This window comes from Heloderma suspectum, chromosome 5 (assembly GCF_057233095.1).
Source record: "Heloderma suspectum isolate Gila_16-S chromosome 5, 16-S_ref, whole genome shotgun sequence".
Classification (NCBI taxonomy): Eukaryota; Metazoa; Chordata; class Lepidosauria; order Squamata; family Helodermatidae; genus Heloderma; species Heloderma suspectum.
The window spans coordinates 169,179,395-169,193,196 of NC_139462.1; the positions used below are offsets into that span (position 1 = coordinate 169,179,395).

Here is a 13,802-nt window from a genome sequence, read left to right on the forward strand (position 1 = left end):
GGTGGGGGAGCTGAAAGTGCATATTTATTTGCAAAAAAAGAGGCTGAGTTCCAAACTTTGAATTTACATAGGTACATGGTTGTACAAACATGAAGTGTGGTTCTGCTTGGAAACAAGGCTCACTTTCTCCATATACCTTGTTTTCCTGTGAAATTGCCACAATTATAGCTGTTGCTGCAGCAATTTGGCATTAGTGGGAATGGGGTGTGGCCCCTGGTGCATTCCAGTGGGGGCAATGCAGCCCCCAGACCCCTGGACCTTGCCCATCCCTGGACTAGATAACTTCCATGGTACCTTCCAACTCTATGACTCTATAAACCCAAGTGGATGCACAGCATGCAAACAAAATATCTCTTAAGACTCTGTCAGAAGACAGCACTGTGAAAACTTCATATTGTGAGACTATGTTCCCCACATTTGTTTATGAGCAGCACAAGTGGTGTCATATCTCCATTATTAACTCATGGTGCTTCCAGATGGAAGACTCCTAGCGCTATCCAATAAAAGGCATTGTACAACTTTTCTGTCTTTTCTTCCTTTAGGGATTTTTTTTTCTGGTAAGAAAAAAAGACAGAGGAAGCAGTGGCAAAACGGGACGGCTTCAAATGGAAGATGATGATGTCTGGACCCCTCGTAAAATTCTGTGGATGAGGCCAGCACTGGAAGCACCCTCACACATGCTGGAAGCATGCTTTTCTTTTAGCAGAAAAACGGAATATGTGAAAATTGAAGCCTAATAAAATAATCGGGCGCACTTGACTTTATGCACTTAATATAAGAGAATTGCCTGGAGAGAGAGACAGAGAGAGAGACAGAGAGAGAGAGAGAGAGAGAGAAGGCGAAATGGCAGTTGTTATAAACTGCAGGGTCCAGCATTAGCTAGAGGATTGGTACTGTAAAAAAACCCCTCTGTTCTGTTAAAGCAAAATATTGGGGATTACTGGCAGCTTCAAGGGGCTCTGTGCACCTTATTGATTTCTCACACAACAAGGTCCGGCTTATACTTTTCAAAAAAAGTCTCTTACAAGTTCTGTGAAATCAAGTTGGCCGTCCCTTTTATTTTTTTCAAGTGAGGCACATTCTAGTTGAACGAAGTGGATATACCCGTAGGGATGTTGCAAAAATTCTCAAGTGCTGAGTTCAGAGGCAGTTTCAGTTCTCTGTTGAAGAATTTTCCATTAAAATGGAAAACAAATGGTAATATACAATGCTAGTGCAAATTATGTTGCACTAGCATGCACAGATGCTTGCGTAACATACAGTCAGGGCCAAAAATATCGGAACAAGGATAACTGTTTTGGCAGTTGGCCTCTGTACACCACCAGATTGAAGTTGAAAGGAAACACACCCAGATGGGAGCGAAGTCAGGACTTTCAGCCGTAATTCAAGGGGTTCGACAAAAGTGGGGCACTAACCATTCAGGAAGTACAGCCAGTGGCATACATACACACCCGTTATTGGGGGCTCATAAGTAATGGGACGAATGGCTGACAAGCAGCTGCATGGCCAGGTGTGGCCTGTTTCCTGGGTACCCCATGACCAGTCCTGCAGATAAAAGGCCTGGAGGTGGTTCTGAGTGTTACATTTGCATTTGGTAGCTGTTCACTGGAACCCCCAACTAGGAGTGCACGAAAGCCACTTACCTGGTCTCGCAGCTTTTCACGGTGGGGGGGAAGCGCTTCGCTGCTCTCCCCCCGAAATTCAGGCCAAGGAGGAGGCGCCCCGCCTCGCCCGGCCGCGAAATAAAAAGTTTAAAAAAACAACAACATCGCCCCCGTGATAGGCTACGTGACGATTAATGTAGCCTATCATGGCTAGATCTGCAAAGTGAGCCGTGATAGGCTACGTCAATCGTCACGTAGCCTATCACGGGTGACTTTTAAAAAAAAAAAGCGCGTACGCAAATGGCGGCCCCCATAGGGAGCCGCCATTCGCGTACCTTATTTGGTCGCTGTAGTCTACGTAAATCTTTACGTAGACTACGGCGACCAAATAAGGAACGTGAATGGCGGCTCCCAATGGGGGCCGCCATTAGCCATACGCGCTTTTTTTTTTTTTTAAAGTCACCCGTGATAGGCTACGTGATGATTGACGTAGCCTATCACGGCTGACTTTGCAAATCTAGCCGTGATAGGCTACGTTAATCGTCACGTAGCCTATCACGGGGGCGTTGTTTTTTGTTTTTTTTTTACTTTTATTGGAATGGCGGCGGCGGCAGCCGGTCGAAAGATCGGCTGCCGCCCCCGCCCCTGACGAAGACCCGACGAACCGCCGCCAGGACCCGCCGCCGGGAGGGACATTCGGGAAAGGTAAGTCCGGCCCCGGGGGGGGGTGCGGTGCGGTGCGGAGAATTTCTCCCCGAAACTTCTTCGGGGGGCCAAACACGTTGGCGCTCGGCCCCCCGAAGTTTCGGGGAGAAATTCTCCGCCAACCCTACCCCCAACATGAGGTCCAAAGAGGTGTGCATGTGAGTGAAGGAGGCCATCATTAGGCTGAGGAAACAAAATAAACCCATGAGAGAGACAGCAAAAACATTGGGAGTGGCCAATACAACAGTCTGGAACATCCTGAAAAAGGAATTAACTGGCAAGCTCAGCAACAGCAAAAGGCCTGGCAGACCACGGAAGGCACCTAAAGTGGATGACCGCAGAATTCTGCTCATGGTGAAGAGGAACCCTTTCACAACGTCTAGCCAGGTCAAGAACGCTCTTGTGGAGGTAGGCATGTCATTGTCAACATCTACAGTCAAGAGACGGCTTTATGAATGTAAATACAGAGGCTTTACAACAAGATGCAAACCGCTGGTAATGCTCAAGAACCAAAAGGCCAGATATGCCCTAACCCTGGCGCCAGCTTGTCTGGCTGAAAGGGGGGGGCATTGCGGGCAGGTGGGGTGACAAGACGTAGGGGCCTCTGATTGGTGCACCCCAGTGGCACCACCATGCAAGGAGGGGCAGGCTGAGTTGCCTTAAACTCAGCCCCCCTCCCACTCTCAGCAGACTCGTCGTACGCCAGAACGGGTGCTCTTACATGGGCACGTTATGATGTCTTGAGCTGCATGAAGGGCTTGTATGTCGTCTGCAGACTTCAGCTTCTGTCACCCCGACACATTAAGATCCAGTGGCTTCACAGACAAGGCATACGGTGGGAGTCCCCTCCTCACTCTGTTCCACCAAAGTTTGTCAGTCTTCCTCCGCAGATCCAGGTGCTGCACATTGAGAGGAATGACTTTGGCTGGAAGCCAAGCAAGGTCCTGATTGAACAGGCCTTGGTTGAGATGCAGGTGGTCTGGCATACCTGGCCGGAAGTAGCCTATTGCAGTCCTCACCGCTCCCATGGATCAATGAGAAGGCATGGAATTATGTTGCCAGTGGCAGGGCACGTCGGAAAGTGCACAGAGAAATGGCTTATGGCGTATGCAAATGAGGTGATGGATGCACCACCTGCCAGGAAATTCTGTGGACATGGAGGGAGCGTTACAGGAAGGACGGTGTCCGCCTGTCTCATGTAGTGAATAACATATTTCTGTCTGATCTGCAAAGGGGCCTGCGGGAAGTTCTTCTGCGCAGGTGGGGGGAGTTTCACAAGCGCTAGGCTTGTGACTCCTGTGGCGGGTAGGATGGGCAAAACAGGAAGGTAGGGATGGTGTGCATGCGGAGGCACCTTATGGTGACAGGTGACGCCTGAGGCCCCCCGAACGGTTTGTGCGGCTTGGCGGGGGGATAAGGGTTGCCTGGGAGACCAACCCAGGTGTTGTGCGGCACCGGGTTGAGGGTGACACCGGAAGGTCTACCTCCCCCAGAAGGGGCAGTCCAGAGGGATGGCGAGATCACCGCCACCCCTCAGGCTGGGTGTGGTTTCGCCCAAGAAGTGCCAGCCAGCCGCTGTCACAGTTAGATGCCTGTCCTAGTTACCCCTTTGGAGGTATTTCAATAAATGTGGCCCAATTTTCAACCCAAGCTTGTTGTCTGCGTCTTCTTTAACCCATCTCCGCTCGCAGTAGCCTTTGCCAGCAAACACCTAAAAAAGCTTGCCCAGTTCTGGAATAAGATTCTTTGGACTGATGAAACCAAGATTAACTTGTACCAGAATGATGGGAAGAGAAAAGTATGGAGAAGGAAAGGAACAGCTCAAGGAACTGGCAGAAGAACTCTCAGAACCACTGTCTATTCTCTTTGAGAAATCATGGAGGACAGGGGAAGTGCCAGAAGACTGGAGGAGGGATAATGTTGTCCCTATCTTCAAAAAGGGTAAAAAGGAGGAACCTGGGAACTACAGACCAGTCAGTCTGACATCAATCCCTGGGAAAATTCTGGAGCAGATGATAAAGCAATCCATCTGTAAGCACCTTGACAACAATTCCATGATTACTCGAAGCCAACATGGATTTGTCAAAAACAAGTCCTGCCAGACAAATCTGATCTCATTTTTTGATCAAGTAACCTCCCTTGTAGACCGTGGGAATGCTGTAGACATCATATACCTTGACTTCAGCAAAGCTTTCGACAAAGTGCCCCATGATATCCTGATGAGCAAACTAGCTCAAAGTGGGCTAGATGAAACAATGATCTGGTGGATCCACAGTTGGCTACAGAATGGGACTCAAAGAGTGCTTATCAATGGGACCTTCTCCAGCTGGGGAGAGGTAACGAGTGGGGTACCGCAGGGCTCAGTCCTGGGCCCAGTGCTCTTCAACATTTTTATTAATGACTTGGAGGAGGAGGTGCAGGGAATGCTGATCAGATTTGCAGATGACACAAAATTGGGCGGGATAGCGAATACTTTGGAAGACAGAAACAAAATTCAAAGTGATCTGGATAGACTGGAGCGCTGGGCAGGAAACAACAGAATGACATTTAATAGGGATAAATGCCAAGTTCTGCACCTAGGAAAAAGAAACCAAATGCACAGTTACAAGAGGGGGGATACGTGACTCAACAACACTACAAGCAAGAAAGATCTTGGAATTGTTGTCGATCACAAGCTGAATATGAGCCAACAATGTGATGCGGCTGCAAAAAAGGCAAATGCTCTTTTGGGCTGCATTAATAGAAGCATAGCTTCCAAATCCCGGGAAGTACTAGTTCCCTTCTACTCAGCACTGGTCAGGCCTCATCTGGAGTACTGTGTCCAGTTCTGGGCACCACACTTGAAGAAAGATGCAGACAAACTGGAGAGGGTTCAGAGGAGGGCAACAAAGATGATCAGGGGACTGGAAACAAAGCCCTATGAAGAGAGACTGAAAGAACTGGGCATGTTTAGCCTTGAGAAGAGAAGACTGAGGGGAGATACGATATCGCTCTTCAAGTACTTGAAAGGTTGTCACAGAGAAGGCCAGGATCTCTTCTTGATCATCCCAGAGTGCAGGACACGGAATAATGGGCTCAAGTTATAGGAAGCCAGATTCCGGCTGAACATCAGGAAAAACTTCTTGTTAGAGCAATACGACAATGGAACCAATGACCTAGAGAGGTGGTGGGCTCTCCCACACTGGAGGCATTCAAGATGAGGCTGGACGGCCATCTATCGGGGATGCTCTGACTTGGATTCCTGCATTGAGCAGGGGGTTGGACTCGATGGCCTTGTAAGCCCCTTCCAACCCTACTATTCTATGATTCTATCCAAAGCGTACCACATCATCTGTCAAACATGGTGGAGGCAGTGTTATGGCATGGACATGTATGGCTGCCAATGGAACTGGGTCACTGGTGTTTATTGATGACCTGACTGCTGATAAAAGCAGCAGGATGAATTCTCAAGTGTATAGGGCTATACTACTGCACAGATACAGCAGAATGCTGCCAAACTGATAGGACGCCACTTCATATTGCAGATGGATAAGGACCCAAAACATACGGCAAAAGCTACCCAAGAGTTTCTCAAGGCAAAGAAGCGGGATGTTCTTCAATGGCCAAGTCAGTCACCTGATCTCAACCCAATAGAGCATGCTTTTCATTTACTGAAGACAAGACTGAAGGCAGAAAGACCCACAAACAAGCAGCAGCTGAAGGCAGCTGCAGCAAAGGCCTGGCAAAGCATCTCGAGGGAGGAAACTCAGCATTTGGTCATGTCCATGGGTTCCAGACTTCAGACAGTCATTGACTGCAAAGGATTTTCATCCGGGTATTAAAGGCAATCCTTAAGTTTGAAATGATGTTGGTTTGTTCCATTACTTATGAGTCACCAATGATGGGTGTGTGTGTATGCCACTGGCTGTACTTCCTGAATGGTTAGTGCCCCACTTTTGTCAAACCCCTTGAATTACGGCTGAAAGTCCTGACTTCACTCCCATCTGGATGTGTTTCCTTTCATCTCCAATGTGGTGGTGTACAGAGGCCAACTGTCAAAACAGTTATCCTTGTTCCGATATTTCTTGCCTTGACTGTAACTAGTTCAACTGGGCAAAGTGATGATTTGACACTAAAAATCAGTGCTGCTACTTTTCTCTGTTTTTTCCTGTTTCTACAACCATTGGTTTATGCTAGTGCAAAGTCATTAGTACTAGCGCGGAGGCACCATTGGATATTACCTATTCCTAGAATCTGGCTTCAGGATTTCCCAATTGTAAGAAGGAAAGGAAGATCCAGAGGCCTTGAGATCAGGAGACTATAGCCTCTCATTGTACTTAGCCCACTGCCAGATGCCTAGGACAGCCTTCTCCAACTTGGTTCCTAACAGATGTGTTGGACTACAACTCCCATTATGCCCAGCCAACATGACAATGGTGGCTGGGGGTGATGGGAGTTTAGTCCAACACATCTGGAGGGCACCAGATTGAGGAAGGCTGCATTGCCATGAGGCTAGTGATAATCCATCTTCTTTCCATCTTCTTCTAGATCCTCTTTCCATCTTCTGTGTCAGTTGATAAAAGCCAGTTATCTGGGAGCATCATATTTTTCTTATGTTTCTCACCACATCCTGGTGATTAAAAATGGACAAACTATTAGGGTTCTTCCCCAACTCTGTCAATGCGTATGTTTATGTGTACAGTATTTACTATAACAAATATAAATGAATACAGGGTAATAATTCATGAGAAGATGAAGATTAATTCATCAGAGATAATTACTCTGAAATAAAACAATGTCGAAATGAACCCCCAAACTCTTGAAAATTTACCACAAATAAAAAACCAAACAACCTCTGAGGGCAGAATGTTTCAAGAGTACTTTGTTTATTGTGAATAGCCACATTATCAACTGATTAAGAAATCAGTGATAATTAATGTAACAGCAAAAGATTATGTGGACTCAGTCCTTTTAACAGATGCAAGATCACCAGCAGGAAGTACCTTCTAAAATGTATATTTAAGACATTCAAAGAGGGATAAATATGAATAGCCTTGCAGTCTGCTAGCTATTTTGTAAAGAAATAGTTATTCATTAGCCACCATTTCTAAGAGATAAAGATTGCCAGAAATTTATGACTAAAGTAATGCCATTCCTCTTAGTCTTGGCAATCACTCTCTTTTAAAAAAATGTGAAAACTTCTATATGTTCCATCTAGCTTGCAATAAAATTGATCACTTATATGTAGGGGTGGACGAAAGTCACTTATCTTTTCTCGCAGCTTGTTCGCGGTGGGGGGGAGCGCTTCGCTGCTCCCCCCGCGAAGTTCAGGCCGGGGGGGGAGGCTTCCCGCCTCACCCGGCCGAAATTCAGGCCGGGGGGGGGGAGGCTTCCCGCCTCGCCCGGCCGAAATTCAGGCCGGGGAGGAGGCTTCCCGCCTCGCCCAGCCGCGAACACGAAAGTAAAAAAAAAAAAAAACAACGTCCCCTGATAGGCTACGTGACGATTCACGTAGCCTATCACGGCTAGATCTGGAAAGTCAGCCGTGATAGGCTACGTGAATCGTCACGTAGCCTATCACGGGTGACTTTAAAAAAAAAAAGCGCGTACGCGAATGGCGGCCCCCATAGGGAGCTGCCATTCGCGTTCCTTATTTAGTTGCTGTAGTCTACGTCAATGTTTACGTAGACTACGGCGAAAATAAGGGCAACGCAAATAGCGTTGCCCTTATTTTCACCGTAGTCTACGTAAACATTGACGTAGACTACAACGACCAAATAAGGAAGGGGAATGGCGGCTCCCTATGGGGGCCGGCATTATCCGTACACACTTTTTTTTTTTTTTTTTAAGTCACCCGTGATAGGCTACGTGACTATTCACGTAGCCTATCACGGCTGACTTTGCAAATCTAGCCGTGATAGGCTACGTGAATCGTCACGTAGCCTATCAGGGGACGGTTTTTTTTTTTTCTTTCATTGCAATGGCGGGGGCGGCAGCCGGTCGAAAGACCGGCTGCCGCTCCCGCCCCGCTCGAACACCGGACGAACCGCCAGCCGGACCCGCCGCCGGGAGGGACATTCAGGGAAGGTAAGTCCCATCCCGGGGGGGTGCGGGGTGCGGAGGATTTCTCCCCGAAACTTGTTCGGGGGGCCGAACACGTTGGCGCTCGGCCCCCCGAAGTTTCGGGGAGAAATTCTCCGCCATCCCTACTTATATGTTTGTCCTCTTTTTGTTTTCAAGAAACCATGCTCAGCATGCACAGGACCAAGTGAAAGGTTTACAAAGGCAACTAGCTGAGAAAAAGGCAAAGGTCTGTAGACAAAGTTGAAGATAACTTTATTAAGTATATTTGTTTGTTGTTGTAAGATTGTGTTTGCAAATTAATAGCAGAAATATGGTGTTTCATTTCTGTAAATGGCCTTAGAGACTGATGGGTAACAATATGAAAATAAATAGGTGCCAATTTGTGGCCTAGCTTTTGTGCTCAAAAAGAAGGCCTCAAGCACCTCATTTGCTTCTAGAGAGTGTCCCAAGCAAGAGTAGCAGCACCACAGAGGGACTACAGCAATTACTCTATTCAGCATATGTAGGATAGGAAGAGAAAGAAAATATAAATATTGTATTATTCTTCAGTCTGCTGCAGCCCACCAATGACCAATATTTAAGGTAGCTTGTCATGACATACAAAGAGTCAAAGTTAGTCTGTGATGGACTTCATGACCAGATCGTTATGGCGAAAAGCCTGCATGGGTTAATTTCCCACCCCTCTACCCCATGTTGGCTACCATGTGCTAGGTGGTAATGAGTATATTTTGATTAGATGAGTCACTAGGATAGTGATAGTGGTGGTGGGAAATAACAGTGTATTATCAAAGCCTAGCATTGGTTGTATGTGAGCTTCATGGCCCCTTAAGTCAGCAGTTCTAGCTATGCTGATATAGTCTCTGTGAGGGAACAGCTGCAGTTTCCTTATTTAGTTTTGGATGGTCACAGTGAAAGTAATAGATGTACTCTTCATTACAAAGCAACTGGTTCTCTACCATGCGGATGGATGTACTTTTATGTTCTGTAACACACACACACGCCCCGAAGATAGTCATTTGCTTGTTCTGTTCTGTCATACACACTAGAACGTGCACTGTAGTGGTGATTGCAGTAGACCCACCCAATAAGAGTTTGTTCTATTCCCTATGCAAATTATAGAACTTTGTGAGTAAGCTGTATTATCTATGCTTATTTCTAGACTATCCTGTTGTCTGACAAGTGCAGAATATATACCTAAAGGCACATGCTACTAACTGGGGAAGGCACTCAACTGCAGAAACACATGCCTTTCAAAGTAAAGAAAGCAGTAACTAACTGTGGAAGACACAGCATGTGTTTTGCACATGGGCAGCAGGTGGTACAGTTAAAATAAATGACTTGGAAGCACACTATCCTTAAGACTGTGATTCTCAAGAGTTCAATCATGGTATATTTCTTTTTCTCTTTCCCCCTGTCTTGAAAGGAATGTTTATATCTATATATCTACATCTATATATCTATATTAAGACGTAACAGTGATTTTCAGAATTGTTTAAATAAATCTTGAAAGCTGCCAATCCTAATTGGAGAGACTAAAGTGGCTGTGATAGTGTTAATTTCTAAAGCTGAACAATAAATAAGCAACCTGTCTTTTAGTGTTCTCTCCAAATACATGTTTTTATAGGCATTTGTTTTTGTTAGGAATATGGGGCCAGTTTCATGGCCCTTAGGAATTCACACTAAGACATCCCTTTTCCATTCCCTACCTCGCAAATCAGAGTAAAAAAAACAGTGGTCTAATCCAGCTAAGGAGATATGTGGGCTGAGGCAGGATTCTTGGTGGATCAGGAACCATGCGTGCAGATCATATCCATAATGGAATATACATTGAAATGTGGATACCATCAATCTCTGTGCTGTATCGCTTTCAGTGGCATGTGCACATTGGCTCCTCATTCCCTTTGCTCCACACATTAATCAGCATCTACACCATGTGTACATTTCCTCTATATAAGTTACGCAAATTATTCGGATAGTAATGGTCCAGGACTACTAAGTGACTGCCTCATTCAAGATATAGTGCAGTAAAACAAATCCCTTTTGTGGTCCTTTTCATTCTCCACTATGCTAATACCCCACTATGCTACTCTCTTGGTACTCTTGGGTCCTCCCTTGGACATTTTTTCATTCCTGTGATGGAACAATCATATCTGATTGACTTTCACTCAAACTCAGTGGGACTAATTTGATTGCTCTGGTCTTAATGGCTCCAGCCTGCCAATAATCCCTATAAAAAGGAGGAGCTGCGGGCAGACAGGTGAAGAATTCTTGTCTAAAGTGCTTTGTGCTCAATGTGTACCACTGCATCTCTTCTGCATTTTTCACCCTTCTGCGAGCAGTTTCCCAAGCAGCCTGTTCTCTGCCTTAAATTCTTGTCCAGTCTTGACTGCCTACCTGCCAGGTCTGGCTTCCCTAGCCCAAACCCTGTCAAAATTTGCCTTCCAGACCCTGATGCAGTTAACAGTGATCCGGTATCCTTATGCATTCTGGCAAATTCCTGGCTCCTGATGACTTTTCTCAGGCTCATCACATTGCTGTCATATTCCTTTGAGATGATGTTGAGCTTGTCAGTTCAATCTATGGCAGCAATGGACAATTTGTAGCCCTCCAGATATTTTTGGAGTGCAACTCCCATCAGCCCTTACCAGCATAGCCAATGGTGAGGGAAGATGGGAGTTGCAGTCTATCATCAGCTGGAAGGCCATAAATTCCCCACTCCTGGTTTATGGCTTCCAGTCCACTATATTGTAACATTTCCTGTCATTATTTGTGGAGAGTCATCAATCCTTCAAACTATAGAACTTAACTTTTTAAAAGTTCTGGAAAAATTTGAGAAATTACTTGTTTCATTGTCTTCTTTAAAAAATACTCACTTTTTTCCCTTCAGAGTTAGTGACTGATATATAGATGTGACCATATTCTGCATAATCCAGTCATCACAAATTGACATGCAGCATATTAAATTGGTACTGTGGGTATTATTTGTTGCTGCATCACAATTCCCTTTAACTCGGTTCAACCTATGTTCTGAATATTTTTAGGTGAGTCAAGTGATATAAGGAGATGCAGAGCAACACATCGATTGATCCATGACTTCTACTGATAGCACCAGAGACAACATAATGCATATGCTACTATTATTCCTATGAATCTTTTATCATCTACTCAAATGCAAAATATGACAACTTAAGAGAGGAAACATCTTTAGACAAAATATTCACCTTCCATGGCTAAATATTCACCCTCCATGGCTGAATTATCTTCAGGTGAATCCCACTGAGTACAGTTTAGTTGGAATTATATACATGGAACAAAGCTCTGATCCATAAGTGTTTCGTACTAGAGAAACTCATGTAGTTAAAGTTGTAAAACTGAGATTATGATCCCTATAGGATTTTCTTAAATTACTTCTTGAAGAGTTGTAAGCAACCTTTTTGTGAAGCCTCAGAAATTCAAGGCATGCTTAAAATCTCTCTATGATTTCTCTTTATTTTTGTTCTGATTTTTATTTTATTTTTTAAATTTTTTTGACTTAATTTTTGTTCTCCTTTGATCTTTATAAATGAAATAAAGAATACTAACAACATAATCACCATCTACAGTTTCCAACATTACAGTATTTTTGTTCTGATTTTTAGAAGAAATTTAAAATTTGCTTAAACCAAGAAAAATATGTATCTAACAGGGAAAAGTATCTAAAATTGAGTGACTTTGCTATTAAATCCTGCTTTTTTATCTGAACACAGACTAAGTCTGATATCAATTTTATCAGTGAATGTGATGGGGGCGGAGGATACTCTGTTAAAATGATACTAACTTCAAACTAACAATACTGTTGAACTGCTGTTAAGGATCTCCCACTATATGTGAAAAAGGGTGTACTCTAAAGCTGTAAATAGTATAATAGGTTCTCTCTTATCAGTGCTACAAGCTGTCTTGGAATTCAGCCATTAAAGAATCTATTTCCTTAAACCTGTCTGTTATGCTCTCAATGCACTCTCCAGCCTTGAAAGCTTTACCATCAATTATAATACAGTCCTCTTGGGTGTTGATTTCCATTGGCCTTTTTTCAGTAAACTCCATGCAGCAGTTAGCTACCTAGAAGAAAAACATTTATACTGTGGATATATTAAACACAATTTTGCAACAAAAGGCCTTCATCTGATCCACCAGCAGGAGGTTTATGCATGTGCAGCCAATGTGAATACAGATGTGCATCTAGATCCACATCACAGTACACATCTGGTGAATCACCTAGATGTGTCATTTGATGAAGATGGGAATATGGGTTCTATCCAGAAACTCTGGGTTGGATCTAGACTTAGTCATGCTTAGAGTAGGCCATTGAAATCAGTGGAACTTAAGTCAGTAAAGACTAATTAAAGGCCCATTGATTTTAATGGGTCTGCTCTGAGTATGATTAAGTCTGGATCCAGTCCTCTATTTCTTGCATTAGAATAGCTGTAATCAACTAGTGCTGGATGGCGGGGCGGCAGTCATTGTATATTATTTTTGGTTTTAAGATCACTCAACTCTCAGTCACCTTATCTATAAAGTATACAGGAAGAAAAAATGTGGACTAATCTGTACTCTCCATATGCATACAAACAAAATGAAACAGTTAAAAAAGTTGAATTTTTTTGTTTCATTCTTCACAAAACTACTACAGGAAAAGGCTGAAAAGACTGTAATAAGCTATGCAACAGAGATTATTTTAACAAAATTATTATGGGAACAGGCTGCAAATACTATTTTGCCTGAAAGTTTCAAGAACCCATAACAAAAAATAATTAAGAGACTGATGGATACCTTCATACTGTTGGGATATCTTTATATAGGTTTTTGAAGGTCAATGAAAAAAATGGCAATAACCCTCCCCACTTTGTCTCATTTTCCATTTCAAAAACTCTGAGAGTATTGCACAGATGAATGGCAAGAAAGATATAGCAGGGCTGCTTGGTGGAGACTAACATCAAGGGGCAAAGCAGTTCCACCTATCTTGCCCTACCGCCTTGGAGCCTGATAAACCCTGTGTAATGCAGACCTGCCACTCCAATGTCTCTCTCTTTAAGCAAACTACAAAATAATAGCTCTGGTTCAGTGTAGTCTATTCCACAGAAAAACAAAAACGAAGGGGACAGAGAGAGACTTGACCAGCTGGAGACTAGGAGCTTGGGGGAGCAGCCTCCTTACATATGAGTAAAGGTGCCTTACATCAGGAGAAGCACAATTGCTCCCAACACAGGTTGATGAAGACTGTGTGATGGCAGCTTTCCAAAGGTGGATAATTCATTGCTAGTGGTCTGCATTAAAGGGTTGGCACTGGAACAGCTGTTGCTCCATTATTATACCCTGCTGCCTGAAGACACTGCTGGAAGGGGTGCTTGGTGGAGAGAAATTGACTAATGTCAAAACTGACTGTCAAGAGAG

General features: G+C 44.3%; 1 protein-coding gene across 1 annotated transcript in view; it reads right to left on the minus strand.

The window, feature by feature from the left end:
- Positions 1-11,453: 11,453 nt before the first annotated feature.
- Positions 11,454-13,802, minus strand: part of ZCWPW2 (zinc finger CW-type and PWWP domain containing 2) — a 52,977-nt gene continuing 50,628 nt past the window's right edge. Inside the window, exon 9 of the mRNA XM_084858289.1 lies at positions 11,454-12,470. Within this exon, the coding sequence (XP_084714415.1) occupies positions 12,297-12,470 (174 nt within the window). The 3' untranslated portion in view covers positions 11,454-12,296. The remainder of the gene's footprint in view (positions 12,471-13,802) is intronic.